This window comes from Elaeis guineensis, chromosome 2 (assembly GCF_000442705.2).
Source record: "Elaeis guineensis isolate ETL-2024a chromosome 2, EG11, whole genome shotgun sequence".
Taxonomy (NCBI): Eukaryota; Viridiplantae; Streptophyta; class Magnoliopsida; order Arecales; family Arecaceae; genus Elaeis; species Elaeis guineensis.
In genome coordinates this window covers 121,968,833-121,994,447 of record NC_025994.2, presented here as the reverse complement: position 1 = coordinate 121,994,447, position 25,615 = coordinate 121,968,833, and the positions used below count along the sequence as shown (strand labels likewise).

General features: G+C 38.2%; 2 protein-coding genes across 3 annotated transcripts; both read left to right on the top strand.

Annotated features, from left to right (window-relative positions):
- Positions 1 to 1,931: 1,931 nt before the first annotated feature.
- LOC140855877 (cellulose synthase-like protein G3) lies at positions 1,932 to 10,616 on the top strand. The gene is made up of 6 exons (XM_073253109.1): positions 1,932 to 2,569; positions 6,186 to 6,335; positions 6,902 to 7,027; positions 7,168 to 7,611; positions 8,248 to 8,595; positions 9,894 to 10,616. The coding sequence occupies exons 1-6, from the start codon at positions 1,994 to 1,996 to the stop codon at positions 10,443 to 10,445; spliced, it is 2,196 nt and encodes a 731-aa protein (XP_073109210.1). The 5' UTR covers positions 1,932 to 1,993; the 3' UTR covers positions 10,446 to 10,616.
- Positions 10,617 to 10,756: 140 nt separating this feature from the next.
- On the top strand, positions 10,757 to 19,823 carry LOC105038191 (cellulose synthase-like protein G3). Of its 2 annotated transcripts, XM_019853080.3 has the most exons (6): positions 10,757 to 12,088; positions 14,830 to 14,979; positions 15,566 to 15,691; positions 15,831 to 16,265; positions 17,335 to 17,682; positions 19,123 to 19,823. In XM_019853080.3, the coding sequence occupies exons 1-6, from the start codon at positions 11,513 to 11,515 to the stop codon at positions 19,672 to 19,674; spliced, it is 2,187 nt and encodes a 728-aa protein (XP_019708639.1). In that variant the 5' UTR covers positions 10,757 to 11,512; the 3' UTR covers positions 19,675 to 19,823. The 2 variants fall into 2 exon arrangements, with proteins under 2 accessions (XP_019708639.1, XP_073109211.1); XM_073253110.1 differs by lacking the exon at positions 14,830 to 14,979.
- Positions 19,824 to 25,615: the final 5,792 nt, after the last annotated feature.

Below are 25,615 nucleotides of genomic sequence, written 5' to 3'. Positions count from 1 at the left end.
ATACTCACCGACACCATTATCGTTGACACCTCACGCTCCAGGAAGAGGTCGGCGGAGAGCTTGCACATGGCGATCACCGAGTTGAGCACCGAGAGGGGGATCTGCGGGATTTGCCAGAGTGAAGCTTCCAGTCATCCCACGTCATCTTCACGATCTAAAGCTTTGAAGGTCCAAATCTGAGGTCTCTAATAATGGATAGGTCTCGAATGAAGCAGAGGACCAACCCTAATAAGAATAGCAATAGCGTGACAGGGATCCTTTGAGGAAGAGATGCACGGCCTCCTCCGGTAGTAGCCATAGGGGGATTCGAATCACCATTGTCGATCCCATTTCTCATCATCCTCGTCAGAGCCGATGATGAGGATGATGAAGAGGAGGGCGGAGAGGGCAAGGAAGCTATCGAGGCCGAGCCAGGGGTGGGGGTCGTTGGACTTGGTCGCTGCAAAGTCTTGGTCACAGCGGATGTATTTGATGTCGGAGAAGGCGATGGAGAGGCTCTGGGAAAGCTGGATCTCGTACACTACGACAGCGGTAGAAAGATCGGTGGTCGTGATCTTGGGGATGGAGTGGGATGTGGGTAATTTTGTTTAAAATTTTATTGTAAGATAACCAAAGAAGTGTTAATTTGGATAGCCACCCCTCTTTAAGACAATCTGGATTGCCTCTAATAAAGCAATGTAGATTGTCAAGATAATTTGGATTGTCATTCAAAAAGTATATCAAATACAACAATCTAATAGACCCATTTTAAACTGCTGGCGATCTTGACAGATTGCCAGCTATCAAATGTAACCTAATTATAATCTTTATTGACGTGCCAAAATAGAGTTATCATATGATGGAGTTTTGGAACATAAAAAAGAAGACTATCTAAATGGACCATATGGCATCATATGATAATTCCATCACGGCAAGGCAGTGAAGATTTCAATCCAAATTCGAATCGAACCAATTTGCAATATACCCTGCGGAGCAAGGATCCCATGTAATACTGTTCTCTGCCTAAGAAAACCGCTCCGCCGCGCTGCTCTTGCCCCAATTGACAATGTCTATCCGACTCTCGTTCATTGTGTCAAATTTCAACCGTTATGTATGGAGACTGGTGCACTTAGCGAGGCATGAAACGATGCCGAGAACTGGCCGCAACTCATGCTGCCGTGCCTGTGCCAGAAGAAACTTATCATGCAAAGCTACAAGAAGAATAAAATAAAATACACTCCGGAAAACGTGGCAGCCATGCCAACCCCTGCCATGCAAGTGTATGTTTCGGTGGGACCCAGCACACACGTGTCTAAGCTAGTTTGGCTGTTTGTTAACAGTCTTCTCGCGTGCAAGCTCGTGCCAATCACCTCTCGTCAGCAGGCACATGCTTCGGTCAAGCTTGCGGTAAGCCGCAACAGGAATAATATATATTATTTGTCCATTTTAATATAGATTTAGTTTGTTTCACAATGAAGTGGAAACTATTAAAACCATGATTATTCAAAAATAATAAACCCTGCTATCTTAACTGCATCCCTAAACTATTGGCTAAAAAGATACTTGTGCAAGCCGGCATTTATAATATATTCCACTTTACATAATAACATTTTATACAGATAAACAATAAATGAGTGTGAACAACAAGCGGTACTAATGCTAGTGTTGCATCTCATGGAACAGATCTCCCTTGTATATCTTTTATTAATATCGTCTTGGTTATGTTCATAAAATAATATTAAAATATTCTTTTAAGATGCAATCAGTGTAAAACGACAAAGTATCTGTATGACTTGTGATACGTTGAATATTATTTCACATGCAAAATAAAACTTTTGGTGAGTAATAATAAAGTTTCAAAGAGCAATTATTATTCTCAACTTGTAACGGTTGTTAGCCTGTTACTTTAAACTCTCGCCCCATCTCCCAGTGCAGGGTCTATAAAAACCACCGGAACCTCGCCACCTCCCTTGCCTTTGGAAAGCCAAGGTCACCTAATCGTTGCTAGGCCAAGATGACGACCCTTTTCACCAAGCCCAAACCCTCCACCCTCCACACTCTCACAGTAGACCCCTTGGCTCCCTACAACCGTGTCCACTCTCTCCTCTACTCTCTTAGCATCCTTGCCCTCCTTTACCACCACTGCACCACCTTCCTCGCCTCCCCTTCCTTATTCTCCCTCCTCCTCCTCCTCGCCGATCTTGTCCTTGCCTTCATGTGGGGCCTAGTCCAGCCGTTTCGGTGGCGCTCGGTGTGCCGCCGGGAATTCCCGGACCGCCTCATGGACATGGTGGGCCGGAAGAACTTGCCGGCGCTAGACGTGTTTATATGCACTGCAGACCCACACAAGGAGCCACCCATGAGCGTCGTGAGCACAGCTCTGTCGGTGATGGCCTTCGACTATCCGACCGATAGGCTTTCGGTTTATGTCTCCGATGATGGGGGCTCGGAGGTGACTCTCTTTGCGTTCATGGAGGCGGCCATGTTCGCCAGGTACTGGTTGCCATTCTGCAGGGAGAACGGGCTTCAGGAGAGGTCTCCTGAGGTCTACTTCAGCTCCAGTATTGGTGAGAAATCTGACAAGATGAAGGTAAGCAACTCTATCCTTTTTAGGGTGTATTAATTATATATTTAGTCTCTGCCCTGCTAATAATTTGAAATACCAATCGAGTCTTCTCCCTTCCTCAAATAAATAGATATTAGATAAATTGAAGTAAAAAAAGAGAAAGTTTCCATGTTTTGTCAGTAATTATAGCAAGTTCCATATATTAGTAAAAAGGTTACTGACTTTCTTTTACTGCCTTTCCGAGAAAAAAAATCAGAACCCAGCATATGAGTCCAAGATTTCATTCACAAGGAAGATAACCAGATAAGGGAATCTTTCCATGATAGAGTGTGCAAAATCAAATACGTGATTGACAACAAGGACCTCTAGTTTATTATATTATTGAGATATAAAATGCTAGAAGACGACGAGTTTTAGGGCGTGGGACATGGTGCCTTTTCTCAACCATCCCTCACTTGGAGTTTTATTAATGGAGATTTATCATTCATGGTCGGATCAGAGTACACTTTACAGTGACAGAAAAATATATATATATATATCCTTTTCGATAGTGTTTGACGATCCTTTTGATATTTCTAAAATAGAAATATAAATTTTTCTAAAATAATTTTTTTATATTAATATTTAATTGAAAATCGATGGGATCCATCGAACATAAGATAGTGTTATTCTCTACTTTGGAATAAGTTGAATTATTTCTTATTAAGAATTTAAAATAAGCTATTCCATGATCTAATATAAAATAATTTATTCAAAGTGGATGGAAATAAGGTGCAATTAATGTAAAATTAATACTTATTGACCGGAATAGCTAAACCTATGGGGTCTACTAGAAATATATCTGGTGTTTGGGGAATAAATAGGAATAAACTTTTATTCCACTGAGAATAAGGGCAACCAAACACTATCTTTGAGAACTACGCTCATCTTATTAGCAAGTCAGGTATAAATTACATCGCTAAGTGGCTGACAATAGTTGATGGTGGTATGGACTAGCGCCATACTCAGTATTTAATGGGTTCGGGTTGTATCATTTGTACAAAGAAAGATTGGCCTGCTTAATTTCGCATTGTGATCATTTTTATGTTTATATTTTAAAATATTTTTAAATTTTTTTATTCATTCATATATATAGATTTTAAAATGATGATTCAATCAGAAAAAAAAATCAACTTGTTCAATTCAAACTTTTTAAGTGAAACTTAGAAGAAAAGAGAAAAAAATACAAGATAGGCTTAAGTCTCCTTTTCTCTTATAGATTGATTTAAAATCAAAATATATTGTCTCTATTTCTAATGATAAGATATGTTCTTATATAGTTCAAATCAAATTTCATTTTTTAGTTTTAATAAAATTTTTTTTTAAAAATAAATATGATCAGTAAAAAAAAATTGAAGAAACTAAAATTTTTAAAAGATAGATATCGATCTGTACATCAACTCTTCCTTCTGCATGATTTATTTTAGATTAAAAAATATATTTACTCAAAATTTTATTTGAAAATAAATTTTTATTTGATCGACATATTTTAGATCCCAAATGATACAATTTAAGCTCGATTGCTAAATATACTATTGCTCCCTAAATGGCACGGTGTCATATAAATTTAGCCTGCAACTTTGTTTTTCAACGTGATGGACCTTGCTTTAGAAACTTATGCGATCTTATTTATAGTCATCAAAATGGTTCATTTTGTGTTTGAAGATTCTTTTGGATCAAGCACCTAATGGATAATCTAACGGTGGATACATGTGAAGGTTCGGCTATATTAAATTGATAGGTTCAAAGCTAGGAAAATTTGTATGAATTGCACATGAACGGGAGTAAAAAAATATGTACCTCCAAAACTGGTGCTTTCCCTCCGGGGCATAGCCATTACAATATTGTTCTTAAGCATTGGAACCCACATGGCTTCTAGGGCACGGTGCCCGGACACGAGGGTGGATTTCTGTGTCATCCTCCGCCAGCAGCGTAGCTTGAAGTTTTTTTAGTACTTTAACTTTTGACTGCGGTACGCCATCCCATCAGCTGGCACGCGATCTAAAATAGGCATTATTTAAAAAAAAAAAAAAAAAAAAAAGGGCATGTCGCTGATTCTTTGCTATGGTGCCATGATTGAAGGAAGACATGATGACATGGTGACAAGGTCGGCTCGTCCATCTCCAGGGCAGCAATTTTGTCCCGGTCAATAATAGTTATCAAGTTGATAGCAGAAAAAAAAAGGAAAAAAATAGCTATCAAGTTGCCCAGCGAAATAAAGCAGCAGTCTGAAAGCGCCGTTTTTGATTTCATCAGTGTTTCCACTCAGTTGCAACAGCTGGATGCGGTACTCATGTTACAGACGCAACGAATCATTTTAATTAGATCACATCATTGTCCAAACGCAATGTCATGGGCGTAGATTTTTCTTTGCTCGATGTCAAAGACGAGCCAGTGGAGGAATATGATAACGGAAGGGCGAGGACAAACCAGGCTGTCGACGTGGACAGAATATAAAATTCTAATGCAAGTGTCAAGAAAGAGAGAGCATAGTTGTTTATATACAAGGTGGCCGGATTAGCAAGGGATTAATTAGCGTCGTTGATATCGGATATTTGGACGCCAAGATACGTGTTGAGTGTCCCAATTAACTCGGTATCTTGATAAGCCTGTTGCGGTGATTCTACGTAACAAGGATGAATTTTATATTGTTTCCAAGCGGAGATGCCGTCAATCGTTGTTGAAATCGTTGAATACTTTTAGCCTTTAGGACCTATTTCGGTGATTTGGTAAGATTGGGTGGATTAAACATCTATTTTAAGTATAGCCTATATTAACCTAATATCCCCCAGCACGAAATCTTGTTGAAGAAAAAAAAAAAAAAAAAGCCTTTGTGAATATTTTCTTTTAATTTCTTCTTACAAATTAATAGATCCACAGGTTGCGATTTAGGCTAAAATAGGTTATAATTTAAGCAGGTATATATGTATGTATGTATGCATGCATGTACTCTTAAATTGACAAATTTAGAATCTAAAGTGCCTTTAGTAATTGCTCACTTGCAGCCATTTTGCCTTTTATATGTGGGAGTCTGCCCCAATTAATCTCACAATACACCATAACGATGGATGAACGTATTTGACTTATTCTAAAAATAATAATTTGACAATTGAATTTGTTACTATTTGGTATTTTTCTTCAAAAAAAAGAATTTGTTACAATTTGCGCTTGCTGTGCCTCAATTTTGACTCATCCTTTACATGCTAGATAACTTTTTTCCGAGGGATATATATATACACACACCACTGAATGCCATTAAGAAATAAGCAATCTAAAATTAAAATAATTGAAATACCTTTAAGGGATAGACGTGCAACAAGCAAAAAAATTATATAGATATACATAGGAATAGTAATTATACGAGGGTATTTATGTAAATGTGAATAGTTAGGAGGATATATATGTAAAAAAATTTTGTTTTTTAAACCTATGATTGAACTATTTTGATTTGAAAAAAACCTAATCTTTCATTGATTGAAATAATCATATGATTTTTGTACATTAACATCATCCTTTTTTTTCTCATATGATATATAACTACATATTATCACATCCCTTTGATTAAATATTTCTCTTATATAATTATTTCTTACTCCTTTAGATGATGTATCAAGCCATGAAAGAGAAGGTGGAGAGTGCATTACAAAGAGGCTATGTTTCTGGCAATGATTTAATTGCCACTGTTGAAGAACTAGCGATTTTCAAGAAATGGAAGGGATTTACCCGTCGCGATCACCCTTCAATAATTCAGGTATTCACTACTTCCATCAAATTATTCATCATGAAGTAACTACTAATTTTTGAACCATTTAAGCAGTCATCTACCTTTTCTATAGTTTCCTTTTCATCCCACACAAAGCTCTCTTGTCACAGGATGCTCCTGACCACTAAATGGGTTTGTTGAGACATGTACCCCTATATATTTCACTTGCCCAGACAAACACCAAACTATATATATTCTTTAAAAGAAAAAAAAAAAACTCAATTTTGATATTTAATTAACTTTGAGGTAAATGGACGATAGATTACGTTATTATAAGCCTTCCTCATGGAGTAAATAGTTGTCTCTGGAAGAAAAGACTGCAAAAAAAAAAAAGGTGATCTGCTGATATAGAGAAATAAAAATAAAACAGAGAAGGTGGGGTTTGTGGGGGGGAATTATTATCCAAAGGTTCTTCGCCAATATGAAGTATCTTAATTATTAATTAGTTTGGAAAAAAAAAGAAAGGTATTTATTCTTGACTAAAGGGAGGCATGAAGTTTCTCTCTCTCTCTTGTTGTATACTGATCAGTATTAAGATGATTGGTGTGGAACAGGTTTTGCTGGAAAGCGGTAAAGACACAGATATCATGGGCGACGCATTACCAAACCTCATCTACCTCTCCAGAGAGAAAAATATCAATTCTCCCCACCACTTCAAGGCTGGTGCTCTCAATACCTTGGTAAAAATCCCTCTCTCCAAAGCTTTGTCAAACAGAAACACCCTCTTCTCTTTTCAACCCAAAAAAATAGGAGAAGCACTCTCTTCCATTCTTCAACTAGCTCCCATTAATTAATCCTCTTGTTTTCATTCCATCAAAAGGTCCGCGTGTCCAGCATCATGACCAATGCCCCGGTGGTCCTCACTTTGGACTGTGACATGTACTCCAATGATCCCCAATCTCCTCTCCGAGCTCTGTGCTATCTTTTGGACCCGGCCATGGCTTCCAACCTTGCTTACGTCCAGTTTCCGCAGCACTTCGACGGGCTTAACAAGGACGACATCTACGGGGGCGAGTTAAAGCGCTCGTTTCGAATTAACCCGCGAGGGATGGACGGGTTCACTGGGCCCAGCTACGTGGGCTCCAATTGTTTCTTTTCCAGGCGAGCCTTGCATGGCATCCGCTCCTCAACCCTGGCTCCATTGGACTCGCACGACTCGTGCGAGCCGAGGGGGTGGGGTTCGTTGCGTTTGGACTCGGTGATGAAACGGGCTCATGAAGTGGCTAGTTGTAACTACGAGGTTGGCAGGAAATGGGGTTCAACAGTAAGTCGTAGAATAATATTACGTCGCATTGTTCTAATGTTGGTAATGGGAATTATAATTTCTAGTATATAGTTGCCGTTGCATACCACCATATGATTCCAGAGGCCTTCTGTTATATTATACACATGAAACAACCGTAATTTGGTGGTCAACCTGTTACTGTTGTCTAGTATTACTGCTGTTTGTAATTTTCAATGTTCACATGATTCCATTGTTTCTCCATGGTTTATAATTGTCATTATAATAGGCATTGTTTCATTCGTAATTAGTCCACTTCAAGACTATCGGGTAAATAATAACAAACAGGGGTCGTATCTTTCATGTGAATTCACCTTCGGATCGCACAACGTTGTGCAGATAAATGAACAAGTTAGGGTTGCTTTAATATCTGTGCAGGTTGCCATCCAAAGGATGTAGTTGTGAAAGAAGATCGATCATTTTATTGTGTGAAAGATACAACCTGGACCCAATAGCACCTATCGTTCATTTACTCCATTATAATGGATGAATAATAATTTCACATCAGAATTATATAGAAACACAAATGGGAATGAGATCTGACTAAGCTCGATGTTATGTTTATAGATTTATGTGATATTACCTTGTGATAATTGGTGTTACAAACTTTGCGTGCAGATTGGATTTCGTTATGGGTCGCTTGTTGAAGACTACCACACAGGCTATCGCCTGCAATGTGAAGGTTGGAGGTCTATATTTTGTGATCCTGAGAGGCCGGCGTTCGCAGGCGATGCACCAAAGAACTTAAATGATGTCCTGGGCCAAGTCAAGAGATGGTGCATTGGGCTCTTAGAGGTGGCCATCTCCAAGCACAATCCCCTCACTTTTGGAATCAGGAACGCTTCCTTGCCTCTGGGCTTGTGCTACGCACATTATGCTTATTGGGGATCATGGTGCATTCCTCTCACAATCTATGCGTTTCTCCCACCATTGGCTCTTACTTATCAGAAGCGCTTGTTCCCCGAGGTATGCTCTTCTTTCCCTCTCTACTGCAGAGAGAAACGCATACACATGCACACAAGAAAAGAAAAAACCTTTTAGAAAAATCTCTAATATAACAAATAAAAATAACTTTTTAGCCAATTTTTGAAAATTGTGAAACCATTTACACGGCTATAAAGAATCAAACAAAACATCTCTTCCAAATGATTTGAGTATATAGGAATACTTCTATTTATTTACATATAAATAGACCCTTGCAAGTTTAGTCCTCATATATAGAGGTTTTCAATATCTGATTTATGTGAAGTATAAGTTCACATATAGGATTAATTGTACCAGTCAGTGCCAACACTTAGTGTATTTTGCCGTCTCATATGGTACCATATACTAATATCATAATAGGATGGTACTGATACAAGGTCCAGCACTAAAACATTAGTTCTTGTTCACATGTTACTCTAGCTTTCTAAATAGTTCAAGTGCCACAATTTGACTTGTCAAAAATTGACCGTAGTTCAAGTTGTGGTTAGATGTATTTCAACTCTAAGGCACTACTCCAATTTACCTTATGATCAGGAATTGTCATTCTAGTAGTAACTAGACCCGTCAATAAGTCTGATCTTGCCCAAATCTAAACTTATATTACTTGATTAAGTCATATTTGGCCTGATGATCCAAATATTAGTTGGCACCATCTACTTGAGTAAAAGAAAGCATAACAAAAGAGAGATCCTAACAAAATATCAAAAATTAAAACAAAAAAAAAACAACCAATGTAAAGAAGCTGTAAAATCAAAATTTAAATTCAAAATCTCCAAATGCTTGCTTGAATGGTATCACCCTCACCACTTGGTCAAGGGCGTTGGATTATGGTCCAAGTCAATCCCCAAGGATAAGATGGGTAAAGATGGGGAATGGTTCAAAATTGCACAAAGTCATCTGTTTTTATTTCAATCTCTATGAAGTGTCAATATTAGATGGCACAAAGTTATTTGTTTTCATTTCAGTCTCTACAGAGTGTCAATATTAGATAACTATTCTTCATCCTCCTCTACAGTCTCAGTGCAATTCTTTCATGCATTGCTGATGACCTGCTCTCTCTCCCCCCTCTCTCTATTCATTGTTCAAAGATCTGCATTTCTCCATGGATTGGAGGTTTAATCTTTTTTGATTTTTCTGATTGATATATTTGGTTAGAAAAGGATCTTTTGCATGCTCGCTGGCATTAAATCCTCATAGCCATCTCACTTCCATGCAAACCAATGTAACAAAAAGTGAGCGAAGAGAACCATTTTCTTGACATGTTTTACTTGTATTTGCAGGTTTTTGACCCATGGTTCTATCTGTATGTCTACCTCTTCTTGGCTGCCTATATTACGGACCTTGTCGATTTCCTCAGGGCCAAGGGATCAATTCAAAGGTGGTGGAATGATCAAAGGATATGGATGGTCAGGGGCCTCACATCTCATCTCTTTGGAACTATACAGTTTGCACTCAATCATGTTGGCATATCCACTCCAGGGTTTAATGTAACCAGCAAAGTGCTAGAAGAGGAGCAAAGTGAGCGGTATGACAAGGGAATGTTTGATTTTGGCATAGCATCGCCATTCTTTGTGGTTTTGGGTACAGCGGCCATCGTAAACTTAAGTTCCTTTGTCATAGGGATTGCAAGAGCTGCGAGGATTGAGGGGGTTTTCAATGAAATGTTCCTGCACTTGTTCTTATCTGGATTTATCATGGTCAACTGCTTGCCTATCTATGAGGCCATGTTTTTGAGGAAGGATGGTGGGAAGATGCCGGGAAATGTCACATTAATCTCCATTTTGGTGGCAGGTTTACTTCACTTGATCGGATATTTTATGTTCACGATTTGATGAGGTGGGCGTACACTTTTAGCTAGCAAGGGTGAAAAATTATATTATAGATATAATTATGACTGCATTGAATTGATCAAATGCAGCTTATTCAGTGCAATATTTTCTGTTTGATATCTTAATCACAGTCCTATATTAATTGATAAAAGTGGTGTCATATGAATTTATTAATTTGAACTTGTCCTCCTTCCGACAGCTTAAGCTTTTAGATTGTGAGTCGGTGACAAATGATAAGAGAGATAGCTTCATTGTGTATTATAATCTTTCTTAATTAATCATATGGATCTCTTAGTGAGAGTTACTAAGATCATAGAGGATTTACTAGGATTGAGTAGGATCTAGATCATAAGTCGCCCCTCTCCCTTGGATGACGTGGGCGTCATGAGATTGAGTAGAAGAGATTATTCTAGTCCCATATTAACTAATAAAAAAGGTGCCATATGAATTTATTAGGGTGCTGGTCCCAATGGCTTAAGTTTTTAAACTGTAAGTCCATGATAATCGACATGTTAAAAAAAAGAAGATCTTGATGAACTCTAGCTTAACTATCATACTTTTGAGATCTAAGCGACTTAATTTTCAAGCAACCTTTTTTTGTCCAAAAAAATTCTCAAACTAATTTTATGCTATTTTCTATCGAAACTTTCGTTAGCAAATCTTATGTAGACTTCTGTTCAAGATTATTTTTTTGTGCTATTCTTTCAGAAAAGATTAGTTTCACACCCCATAATTTAACAGATAGAAAGTAACATTGGTGGACCTCAACTATTATCATACAAATAGTCAATTTTTTATTATTTTTAGATTAAACAAATTCACATGAGACATCCGACCAAATACCGTTTAGAAGGAAAATGGTTGAAAATATGATCATGAAAGTAATAGTTTTTGAGAGTAATAATGAAGCTTCGAATAGCAATTATCATTCTCAAATTGTAACGGCTAATTAGCCTGTTATTTTAAACTCTCTCCCCATCTCCCAGTACAGGGTCTATAAAAACCACCGGAATCTTGCCACCTCCGTTACCTTTGGAAAGCCAAGCTCACCTCGTCGTTGCTAGGGCAAGATGACGACTCTCTCCACCAAGCCCAAACCCTCCACCCTCCACACTCTCACAGTAGATCCCTTGGCTCCCTATAACCGTGTCCACTCTCTCCTCTACTCCCTTGGCATCCTGGCCCTTCTCTACCACCACTGCACCACCTTCCTCGCCCCCCCCTCCTTCCTCTCCCTCCTCCTTTTCCTCGCCGATCTTGTCCTTGCCTTCATGTGGGGCCTAGTCCAACCATTTCGGTGGCGCTCGGTCCGGCGCCGGGAATTCCCGGACCGCCTCATCGACACGGTGGGCCGGAAGAACTTGCCGGCATTAGATGTGTTTATATGCACTGCAGACCCACACAAGGAGCCACCCATGAGCGTCGTGAGCACGGCACTATCGGTGATGGCCTTCGACTATCCGACCGATAGGCTCTCGGTCTATATCTCTGATGATGGGGGCTCGGAGGTGACTCTCTTTGCGTTCATGGAGGCGGCCATGTTCGCCAGGTACTGGTTGCCATTCTGCAGGGAGAACGGGCTTCAGGAGAGGTCTCCTGAGGCCTATTTCAGCTCCAGTGTTGGTGGAAACTCTGACAAGATGAAGGTAAACAACTCTCTCCTTTATGGTGTATTAATTATATATTTAGTTTCTGCACTGCTGATAATTTAAAATACCAACCGGGTCTTCTGCCTTTCTCAATTAAAAAACTAAATAAATAGATGTTAAATAAATAAAAAAAAGAGAGAAAGTTTCATATTTTAGTAAAAAAGTTATAGCTTTCTTTCCTTATTTATTTTTTTGGCCTTTTTGTGATAAAGGATGAGAACCCAGGACATGATTCCAAGATTTCATTGAGATGAAGAAAGATATAACAACAAGATAAGGGAATCTTTCCATGAAAGAGTCCGCAAAATCAAGTATTTGATTGACGACAAGGACCACCAGCTTATTATATTATTGAGATATATATAAGATGCTATGGAGAATACGAGTTTTGAGACGTCTTAAGCACCCTCATGTTTCCATTTGGAGTTTTAATGGAGATTTATCATTCATGGAGGGTTCAGAATACACTGGGATATCTACAGTGACAAAAAAATATCGGTAAAATCTATTCTTTTCAAGAACTACGTATACCTGATTATTGTAGGAAGTACTAGCTCTGATTTGGCGATGCTGTTTAGGAACGAAGGTTTTTCTTAATTCACTGTGAGCATTGTGCTCTGCTTAAATTAAGTCAACACTTTGCATGACAAGTTTAGTCAAAGAAAAACACCTGGCAATAGGTTATTATTTTAAATTCATTAGAGTTTTGGGTCTATTTGGGTGTCTAGAATGAAAAATATAAAATTAATTATATTGAATATTTTGTTGAAAATTTGGTGGTTGAAAAGATTTTTCTGAAAAAAATGAGAGAAATTTTGAGATAAAAATTCTCTGCTACCAGATTTTTTTTTTAAAGAGATTGTGCTTCTAAGAAAGAAAAAGCATAAAAAGTCTCCAGACAATTTAGTTAAAATTAGGGTTATTCCAACAAAAAATCAATAACTTACTCCTTAATTCTTTTCACTGCAATGAAGCAATGAAAAATCCTTGACTTTGCTTGTTTTTATTTTCTTTTAGTTTTTGCTAGATATTTCTCTTTTCAGTTTTCTCACCAACCAATTCTAGCCATAATGTTAAGGAGGCAATCTATGCAACGTCACAATCCTCTCAGTTTACTTATAGCAGTACTCCATGAATGCTAAATCTTGTGGATTGTGAAAAACCTTTCAAGCCTTATGATCTGATGTTTCATTGGATGGGCAAGAAAGGTGTTATTTTTCATGAGGCGCCTCCTTTGAATTTTATTTGAGAAATCCTTATCTATCAAATGAAACCTGTCTCATTGTCCTTAAGAAAAGTAAACTAAAAAGCATGGTATCTCCTGCTTGCATTTGATCCATGCACCAGTCCCCACCGTACTGAAGCCAAGTAGTTTGGAAGTGTGGTCCCTTCAAGGAACCGCTGTCCTAGTCTCTTAGGTCTTGTCGACAGACATATCAGTTATTCCATAAGAAAAATCAAGCATATCAGTGATTCTTTGCTATGGTGCCAATGGTGGAGAGAGGCTTGATGGCATGGTGAGAAGGTTGGCTCGTCCATTTCCAGGGCAGCAATTTTGTCCCGAGCAATAATGGTTATCAAGTTGCCCAGTGAAATAACGCAATCTGAAAGTGCCATTTTTTATTTCATCATTGTTTCCTATCAGTTGCAATTGATCGGATGAAAAATTCTAGGATAGACTTAGTCTACTACATATAGTATAGACAAAGTCAAGAAAAAGATACCATATTAGTAGTTTGATCTCAAAACATCATTGTTTAATCTTGTAAGTATCTCAACACATCATTGTTTAACCATTCAACACATCATTGTATGCTGTTGTGGTAGCATATGATAGGCTAAGTCTATCCAAGAAGATGTTCTCAATTTATAGTTGCAACAAATTGTATTAAAACACATCATTGTCCAAATGCAATGTTATGGGCGTAGATTTTTCTTTGCTCGTTGTCAAACACGAGCCAGTGGAAGATGGTACCAGAAGGGCAAGGACAAACGAGGCTGTCAACATGGGCACAATATAAAATTCTAATGCAAATAACGAGAAGGAGCGAGCATGGATGTTTAATGACGTGGTCGGATTAACAGGGGATTTGAACAGTGTGATGCGCACGTGCGCGCGCGTGCACACACAAGGGATAGAACCGTTTTATGGGAGCACCACTGCTATGACTCCTGTTGAGTATCCTAACTCGGTATGCCGATAAATCTGTTGTGGTGATTGTGCATAACAAGAACGTATTTTGTACTGTTAAAAGCTCGAGATGCTTAAATTAAACATCTTAGCCTGAATCCCATAGGATAGTTAAGGACTTCATGAATCTTTTTTCTTCTTGCCAACTAACAGGTGCATAGGCTAGGAATACTCATTTGGGATATATATCTTTCTTTTTTTCCTTCTTTTTTCTACATATACATTCATACTCATTGAGAAATAGGCGATTTAAAATTGAAATAAACAAGATATTTTTAAAAAATAGATATATAACAAAAAAAAAATTTATACACACACATATATAATAGCAATCTGGTAAGAATATTCGTGCAAATTTAAATATGTAAAAGGGGATTCATATTAAAAAAACCTTTTCTTAAAAGCTATGATTGAACTACTTTAATTTTGAAACTCAATCTTTCAATGATTGAAATAACCACTTTATTTTTTTATAACTGCATATCATTAAATTATACTTTTCAATTAAATATTTCTCTTATCCAATTTTTGTCTCTTGCTCCTTTAGGCGATGTATCAATCCATGAAAGAGAAGGTAGAGAGTGCATTGCAAAGAGGCTATGTAGCTGGCAATGATTTAATTGCCACTCCTAAAGAACTAGAGATTTTCAAGAAATGGAAGGGATTTACCCGTCGTGATCATCCGTCAATAATTCAGGCATTCACTACTTCCATCAAATTGTTCATCATCAACTAACTGCTAATTTTTGACCTACTTATATGGTCATAAATATTTGCTACCTTATTTTGTAGTTTCCCTTTTATCTCACACAAAACTCTGTTGTCACGACAACAGGATGTTACTCCCACAAAATAGGTTTGTTGAAACTTGTATCCCTATATATTTCACTTGCCAAAACAAAGAACAAAATACACATATTCTCAAAAAAAAAAAAAAATCAATGTTGATATTTAATTAACTTTGAAGTAAATGGATGATCAATTACATCATAAGCCCTCCTCATGGGGTAAATATTTGTCGGTGGAAGAAAAGACACACACAAAAAAAAAAAAAAGGAAAAAAAGGTGTGATCTGCTGATCCAGAAAAAAAAAAAAAAAACAGAGGGTGAGGTGGGGGGTGGGGGAGGATTATTCTCCAAAGGTTCTTTGCCAATATGTAGTATCTTATTAATTAGTTTGGCCAAAAAAAAAAAAAAGGTATTCATTCTTCACTAAAGCGAGGCATGAAGCCTCTCTCGCTTGTTATATACTGATCAGTATTAAGATGATTGGTGTGGAACAGGTTTTGCTGGAAAGCAGTAAAGACACAGATATCATGGGCGACGCATTACCAAACCTCATCTACCTCTCCAGAGAGAAAAATATCAATTCTCCCCACCACTTCAAGGCTGGTGCTCTCAATACCTTGGTAAAAATCCCTCTCTCCAAAGCTTCGTCAAACAGAAACACCCTCTTCTCTTTTCAACCAAAAAAATAGGAGAAGCACTCTCTTCCATTCTTTAACTAGCTCCCATTAATTAATTCTCTTGTTTTCACTCCATCAAAAGGTCCGGGTGTCCAGCATCATGACCAATGCCCCGGTGGTCCTCACTTTGGACTGTGACATGTACTCCAATGACCCCCAAGCTCCTCTCCGAGCTCTGTGCTATCTTTTGGACCCGGCCATGGCTTCCAACCTCGCCTACGTCCAGTTTCCGCAGCACTTCCAGGGACTCAACGAGGACGACATCTATGGGGGCGAGGTAAAGCGCCTGTTTCGAATTAACCCGCGAGGGGTGGACGGGTTCAGTGGGCCCAGCTACGTGGGCTCCAATTGTTTCTTTGACAGGCGGGCCTTGCACCCTTCACCCCTGGCTCCATTGAGCTCGCACGACGCGAGCGAGCCGAGGGATCGTGGTTCGTTGCATTTGGACTCGGTGCTGAAACGGGCTCATGAAGTTGCTAGTTGTAACTACGAGGTTGGCACAAAATGGGGTTCAACGGTAAGTCGTAGAATAATATTACGTAGCTTGTTCTAATGCTGGTAATGGGACTTATAATTTCGAATTTATAGTTGTCGTTATATAACATCATATAAATCAAGAGGTCTTCTGTTACATTATGCACATAACTGACAAAAATCGATCTAAACCACAACTTTAATTTGGTAGTTAACCAGCTACGGTTGTCATAGTATAACTGCTACTTTAATTTCAATGTTCACGAGATTCCATTATTTCTCCACGGCGTTGTCCCATTCCTAACTAGTCTACTTTAAGACAATATATAGGGGTTGTACCTTCCATGCAAATCCACTATTAGGCCATGCAATGGTTGCTTTGAGATCTATACGTATAGATGAGTGACAGAATTCAAATTGCTTTGAGATCCATACAGATTGCAATCTAATGGATGTTGATGTGAAAGAAGATGAATAATTCTTTGCGAAATATTTTGTGCATCGCGTATGGTGCAATAAAATTGATGTAGAGTACATCGCTCCATCCTATTGGACCACGTAGCTCCGACTTTCTAATGCTCATTAAATACCTACAGTTCCGTTTTTTGATTTATAAAATTTTCAATGACAAAAATATCCTTTCTTCCTTATGACTTCTTATTTTCAAAAATCATAATATGTCTTCAGAATATCATAAGTCATGGGATGTCATAACAGGTCATGCAATATCATAATTTTTTCAGAACAGAAGCATATTTTCGTCATTCAAACTTTCAAATCAAAAAGTAGAATTGATGTATTTAATTCATATAATTGGTGCATTTAATTCATATTGAAAAACATGACTAGGTGATCTAATGGAAAGGAGCGGTGTAATGTTTTTGCACTGCATGCGGTGCATAAAGAATTACTTTTATTCTTTTGTGTGAAAGATATAGTCTAAGCCCAACAGCACCCATCGTTCATTTTGTCCGTTATCATGGATGAATAATAATTTCCTGTCAGAATTATGCAGAAACACAAATGGGAATGAGATCTGACTAAGCCCAATGTTATGTTTATAGATTTATGTGATATGATGTTGTGGTCATGGGTGTTACAAACTTGTGCAGATTGGATTTCGTTACGGGTCGCTTGTCGAAGACTACCACACAGGCTATCGCCTACATTGTGAAGGTTGGAAGTCTACATTTTGTGATCCTGAGAGGCCAGCGTTCGTAGGCGATGCGCCAAAGAACTTAAATGATGCCCTCGGCCAAGTCAAGAGATGGTGCATCGGGTTCTTAGAGGTGGCCATCTCAAAGCACAATCCCCTCACTTTTGGAATCAGGAACGCTTCATTACCTGTAGGCTTGTGCTACGCATATTACGCTTATTGGGGATCATGGTGCATTCCTCTCACAATCTACGCTTTTCTCCCACCATTGGCTCTCACCTACCAGAAGCGCTTGTTCCCCGAGGTATTCTCCTTTTTTTTTTTTTTTTTATCTCCAATAAAGACAGAAACGCATACACATGCACACAAGCAAAGAGAAAACTTGAAAAAAAATCTCTAAAATAACAAGTCAAAATACATCTTTAGCCAATTTTGAAAACCGAGAAACTATTCACATAGCTATTTAAAATAAAAAAGAATCTAACGAAACATCTCTTCCAAATGATTTGTGTATGGGAATACTTACATGTATTTACATGTAATTGGACCCTTGCAAGTTTAGTCCTCATATATAGAGGCTTTTAGTGTCAGATTTATGTGAAGTATACATTCATCTAGCTTGCTGAGTAGTCCAAGTGCCTTGATCTGATATGCCAAAACTTGATCATAGTACGAGTTGTAGGCTTGTAGCAGTACTCAAGTTGTAGTTGGTTGAGTCCCAATTCTATGCCACCACTGCTCCAATACACCTTATGATCGGGTACTTATAGTCTACTAGGACCCCAGGCCTGTCAACATGCCGCATCTTGCCCAAACATCTGAACTGTTATGGCTCTGGTCTGGCCCAGTTATCCAGATTCTAGTTGGCTTACTCATCTGTCAACTGAATCGGGTTACATTTGGGTACATATAGGTCTGATATGACTAATATTTTGTAACAATATGAACTAGTTACATTATCGAATAGGAATTATTCTTGGCATGCAGTTCATTAGGCTTAATTGTACTTGAATTATTTTTGTGGTATTGGAATGCTAAATGTCAAGTTTTCTGAAAAAAAAATGGGGGAAAACAAATGGAGGGACTAGCACCATTCACTTAAGTAAAAGAAAGTATAACAAAATAGAGAGCGTGATATACCCAGAAAAACAAAAAAAACAAAAGAGATAGCATAACAAAATATCACAAATCCTTGAAACCCACACAACATATAGACGCTCTAAAATCAAATTTTAAATTCAAAATCACCAAATACTTGCTTGAATGGTATGACACTTGCCCCTTGTGCAATGGGACAGGGTTTGACTCTGATTTGCGTCAATCTGCAAGGGTGAGGTGGTTACATGATAGAAAAGATAGGCAATAGTTCAAAATTGCACAAAGTTACTTATTTTTATTTCAATGTCTATAGAGCATCAATATTAGATGGCAGTTCTTCATCCTTCTCTAATCACCTCAGCACAATTCTTTCGTCCATCACTAATCGCCTCCTCTCTCTATATATTCATTGTTCGAATATCGATATATGTTCTCCATGGATTAGAGATTTAGCCTTTTCGGCTTTTCCTGATCAATCTATTTGGTAGCTAGAGAAAGATCTTTTGTATGGTCATTCTCGTTGCATCCTCACAGTCCTCTCCCTTCAATGCAAACTATTATGATAAGAAGTTGGTGAAGAGAACTATTTTCTTGACATGTTTTACTTGCATCGCAGGTTTCTGACATGTTTTACTTGTATTTGCAGGTTTTTGACCCATGGTTCTATCTGTATGTCTACCTCTTCTTGGCTGCCTATATTACGGACCTTGTCGATTTCCTCAGGGCCAAGGGATCAATTCATAGGTGGTGGAATGATCAAAGGATATGGATGGTCAGGGGCCTCACATCTCATCTCTTTGGAACTATACAGTTCGCACTCAATCATGTTGGCATATCCACTCCAGGGTTTAATGTAACCAGCAAAGTGATAGAAGAGGAGCAAAGTGAGCGGTATGACAAGGGAATGTTTGATTTTGGCATAGCATCGCCATTCTTTGTGATTTTGGGTACAGCGGCCATCGTAAACCTGAGTTCCTTTGTCATAGGGATTGCAAGAGCTGCGAGGATTGAGGGGGTTTTCAATGAAATGTTCCTGCACTTGTTCTTATCTGGATTTATCGTGGTCAACTGCTTGCCTATCTATGAGGCCATGTTTTTGAGGAAGGATGGTGGGAAGATGCCGGGAAATGTCACATTAATCTCCATTTTGGTGGCAGGTTTCTTTTACTTAATTGGATATTTTATGTTCATAATTTGATGAGGTTGGCATACACTTTCAGCTAGCAAGGGTGGAAAACTATATTATAGATGTAACTATGACTACATCGAGTCTATCAAATGTAGCCTATTCAGTACAATGTTTTCAGTTTGATATCTCAATCATAATTCTATATTAATTGATAAAAATGATGCCACATGAATTTATTAATCTAAGCTAGTCCTTCTTCCAATAGTTTAAGCTTTTAGGTTGTGAGTTTGTGTCAAATGGTATCAGAGATAGCTTCATTGTGCATTACAATATTTATTAATCATATGGAACTCTTAGTGAGAATTACTAGGTTATAGAGGACTTACTAAGATTGAGTAGGACCTAGGTCATAAGTGGCCCATCTATCTCAGGTGACGAGGGCGTTATGAGATTGAGTAAAAGAGATTATCATAGTCCCATATTAACTAATAAAAGACGTGCTATGTGAATTTATTAGCCTTGGTGGCAATGGGTATGTCAGAAAAGAGAAAATCTTGATGAACTCCAACTTAACTATCATACTTTGAGGTCTAAGCAACTTAATTTTCAAATAATTTTCTTTTACCCAAAAGAATTCTCACACTAATTTTGTGCGGTGCTCTATCGAAACTTTCGTTAGCAAATCTAATTTAGACTTCTGTTTAAGATTGTTTCTGTGCTCTTCTTTCAGAAAAGATTACTTCCACACTCCATAAGTTAATAGGTAGAAAGTAAATTGGTGGACATCAACTATTTTCATACAAGTAGCTGATTTTCTACTATTTTTTGATAAAGCAAATTCACATGGTACATCTGACCAAATACCGTTTGGAAGGAAAACCTTTGAAAATATGGTCATGTACTTCATGCACATTCTAAACTAGATTAAAGAGTAGATAAGTATAGGTATCCAAAGAGTAAGCATCTCTTGAAAAAAAATAAAAACTGAAATATCTTATATTGCAACATGACATTTAAGATACCTTCATTTTTGAGATCGTAGCAGCGGTGTTGGTTGTCAATATGACAAGCTAATCTGAAAGTAGTATTTTTGGTAAGTAATAATAAAGTTTTAAATAGCAATTATTATTCTCAAATTATAAAAGTTAATTAGAGTTAGGAAGTTGGAGAGAAAACTTAAAATTTTCTTTCTTCCAAAATTTTCTAAAAGTTTTTGTTAGGATTTGACACTTCGAGATTCAGCCCACATTGAGGCCACAGCGAGGTTCGCGGCGAAAAACAGAGTCCAACGAGATCAAGATCATCCGAAACGGAGCTCGGACGGAGAAGATACGAGCTTTTGAAGTCGGCATGAAATTCGAGGTGGCAGAGGACTGCCGGCAGCCGGCGGCGGGCCGGTGGAGCGGCGGCGCCGCGCGGCCCAGGCGGAACCAATACGCGGGATGCGCGACCCAGGCGCGCAGCCCAGGCCCGCGCACGCGAGCCGGCCCAGGCGCCCTGCCTGGGCCCTGTTCTGGCGGTGGAGGACCGCCGGCGGCGGGCCGGCGGAGTGGCGGCGGCGCATGGCCCAGGCGGGGCCAACGCGCGGGACGCGCGACCCAGGCGTGGGGCCCAGGCGAGCGTGCGCGGGCCAGCCCAGGCGCCCTGCCTGGGCCTTGTTCTCCGGTCCATCGTGGACCGGGTGGTCCACGGGTGGGTCTGTGGACCACGTGGGCATTTTCCATGCATTTCTCACGGTCCACGACACTATTCCGTGGACCGGAGCGCGATTGGAGGGCCCAAGTGACTCCTGATCTTGATCCGACGGTCTGGGACGTGATTTGGGTTGATTAAGGACTCCTAAACCTAATCTAAACCTTGTTTAAGCCCTTTAAAAGCCCTGTGAGGCAACAGAGAAGGTGTGGGGTTTGGTTTTGCACTGTGGACGCCGTACGAAACCGAGGAAGAAGCGCGCGTTGCTGAGAGAGAAGGAGCAGGAGGTTCCTGGACAGCGGTCGCCAGACACTTTAGGGGTTCAGGGGGTCTTTCAAGAGAGAGAGAGCTTTTGAGAGAAAAACTTCTAGAGAGAGAAAATTGGGTGTACAAGGGTTGAGGGTGAGGTCTCCTCTTGTAAAATTTTCTTTTTCATAGTGAAGTTTGCATGCCCCGTGGAGGTGAGCCCTTTTGTGGTTGATCCACGTATTTTGATTGTTTTGTTTTATTTCTTCTTTTTTTCTGCTGCATCGCGTGGTACTGAAAAGGTCTTGGGAGGTGGTGTCTTGGTCAGACATACACCCAACAAGTGGTATCAGAGCAAGGCGGTATAAGGATGCAGATTGCAGCGGTGGTGAGTAAGACTGAAGATAGAGAAGACAGGAACAATCAAGATGGAGATCAACAAATTCGATGGTAAGAGCAATTTCTCCTTGTGACAGGCAAGGATGAAGGACGTGCTCATCCAACAGAGGTTGATCGATGCTCTCTTGTGCGATGAGAAGCCGACCACCATGGAGGTGCGGGATTGAAAATGGCTACAGATGCAGGCGATGAGTACCATCCATATGTACCTGACAGATGAGGTGGTGATCCATGTGCTGAGCGAGACTTCTCCGACGGTGCTGTGGTCGAAGCTCGAGGAGTTGTACATGGTGAAATCTCTCACCAACACTCTTTTTATCTGGAGGTAATTTTACCAACTGCGGATGACTGAGGAACAGAGCGTGCAGGAGCATCTTAGCCACTTTCAGAAGATCCTCACCGACCTCCTCAGTGTTGGCGAGAATGTTGAGGAGAAGACCAGGGCGCTGGTTTTGCTGGCATCGCTTGCCCCTTCGTACGAGTCCTTGGTGACTGCTCTTCTAGTGGGGAAGAGCACTATCAAGATGGATGAGGTCACTACGGCGATACTTCAGAACGAGGTTCTCAGGAGGGAGAACCCAGCTTCGAGCTCAGATGGCGGTAGCTCAGCTTTGATGGCTTCTGGAGGAGCAGGAGGCGGCAGACGAAGCGACAAGAGATCACAACGAGGGTGGTCCAAGTCCAGGAGGGATGATAGGATCAAGATGCTGTTGTTAGGACACCGTGATTATCAATCAAATTCCAACTTCAATAAAAATTAAAAATATATAGAAAATAGTGAGTCGGATCGAATTCACAGAGAAAGCAGGATTTTGATTTGAAATCTTTGATTTTACAAAAAAAAATAAAATTTTAGAGAAAGTAATTTAAGTCGGAAAATAAAAATTAAAAGTACGAAAAATAAATCGAGTACTAAAATCTACTAACTAGATCCTAGCATCTACTTGTAATAAAAATAAATAATAAAAATTTAAAAAGTATAAAAATAAATTGGTACTAAGATCTACTAATTAGATCCTAACATCTACGTACAAAAAATAAAATACAGGAATTTAAAGTGCAGAAAAATAAATTTTGCATTAATTAAAATTAAAATTCAAGTACAAGAAATTTAAAAGAAATAATAAAATAAAATAAAAATAAAACTGTAACAAAGATCTGAAGTTGATCAGCCAAGCCTCGTCGGAAAGATGGTTGATGACCTCTTCATCTTCCGTCGTACTTCGTAGAGCGAACCGACTTTTCTCCTTCTTTCTTTGGATCCCTAAAGCTATTTTATTTTTTTTATTTTTTCTATACTTTCTACTTAATTTTTCTGCTTCCAAAGCTTATTTTCGGACCCCCTATTTATAGATAAATTTTTCATAATTTTTTTTGTAGGAAAAGGAGTCCTAAAACCCTTAGAAATCATATTAATCTCCTTAGGAATATTCCTGACTGTCGGATCAGCTTCGGACCATCCAGATCTGCTCAAAAATTATAGTTATAATCTTTATTAGGGTCAGATCAAATGTCAGCCGTTGGATCTGGGTTCTGATGAAGTTCTGGCCGTCAGATCGCGCAAAAGAGTCCTATTCAAAGTCAGAAATGATAACAGTCGTTGGATCACGTGATGGATTGCTTCTGGGCCGTCGGATCACGCAAAAGAGTCCTATTCAAAATCGACAACGAGTCTGAACCGTCGGATCTGGGTCTGATTGAATCTCAGCCATTGGATCGCATCCAGATCTTTCTCTCACTGTGAGCCGCGTCTGTGGACCGCGTAACTATTCCGATTTTTACCTGAAAAATTAGAAAAAATATACATTAAATTTTTCAAAAATTTTTCTTCATTTTGGTACTTAAATTGCTCAATTAAATTAACATCTATTTTTTTATAAATATATCTAATTTCATATTTTTTTTCAAAATCATTTAGTTTTTAAAAAAATTTAATAAATTCATGAAATTAGAGTTTTTAAGAAGATGTTAGCACCATAAATTATCAAAAATACCTTCAATAAATGTAAAAATATACCACTTATCACACTTCCCAACTTGAACTTTGCTCATCTTCAAGTAAAGAAAAAATTTAGAATCAAGTACCTTTAAACTTAAAATCTCAAATTTCACCAAATAATTTTTCAAAAAGGCCACTGATGTTCAGTAGAGTGTAAATGAGGTATGTCATTGGGGTATTAATACTAGTCAATATGAGAGTTAAACTAAGAACACTAAACCTTTTTTGAACTTTTTCAAATTATCCCTACCTTCATCTTCAAATCATTAACCTTCATATGGGCAAGTATATTATTACTTCTGTCCTTCATTTATTGATTAATTTTTTTTTTAATTTTTTAATTTTTATTTTTATTTTTTTTAACATTGTACCGCTATTGAGTGTCTTAATCCCTTAAGCTTTCTGTTTGACCCATGTAGCGAGTTTTCAGTCAATGACTCCCAAACCAGATAGTTTTAGGGCACTAGATATAAAATACCCCTCGAATCTACTTGCTCGAATCAAACAGGCTACGAGTTAAAACTAGCTTTACAATAAAGCTTCTTTGCCCTTCATATCTTTTGATGTGAAACTCAATACTTGCTTAGGCAAAGAGGTCCGGTTACTCAGTATGAAGTACTTAAAAAATTTTTTCTCTCTTTTTTTTTAAATATATGAAAAAATATATAGTTACCCTACACAAGCTCATAAAAAGTAAACTCTTCTTTGATGCTGGTAAAAAAATTTAGAAATGCTCAAAGAAAACTATTTAAGTTCTAAACTTAACTCTTTATTAAGTTTTTTTAATACTTGATCCCTCAATATCTCATAAACTCTCTGATCTGTACATTAATTTTTTTTTTAAAAAATATTTGGTTGAACTCAATTCTTAAGTGTAATTAGATGCTTAAATACTAAATACTAACTTACTTGAGGACTTAAAAAATTTTATTCTTCCCTCCAACTTAATCAATATTGTCTTCAATGGAGTAGAAAAAATGAACGGTGCATGTAAAGAGAAAGAAAAAGAGAGATATCACCTAATCCATAAGTCTTTTCAAAACTGATTCTCCCTCCAATATAGCCAAGATTATTTTTAAATCCCTTCAAAAATTACTAAGTAAGACTCGATTAACCTAAATAAAATGCAAAAGATAGCAAAAAATATAAAACTGAAAATTAAAAACTGGATTGCCTCCCAGGAAGCGCTAAGTTTACCGTCTTCAGTCAGACCATCTTGATTCTCTCACCTATCCCATGTCGAATATTGGATTGATAAATTTCAATGATTTTGGATTGTCAATATTATGAAGATGGTTTATGATAAATTTCAGTATTTTATTACCAATCTTCAGAAAATAGTTCACATCTCCGTTCTTAATTTTAGAAAGATAGTTCACAAACCCATTCACAGACCCTTGTTTATCGAGAATTTCTCCTATTTGTTCTTCTAAAATGCTCATGAATTGTGTTTTTGGGTTAAAAACTAAGTTTGAAGAAATAGGCACCGGAAGGATATCTTTTGATTGTAAGCATGTGTTCTCAAGTGTGATCAAAGATAATTTTAATTCTGAAGGAGATAGTAATTCTAAAGTGGAAGAACTAGCTTCTAAGACTGAAGAAAATGAGACTCTTGATGGATATATCTTGGGTAACTCATCCACTCTCTTCTTTTCTTCACTTAGATCAGCATTA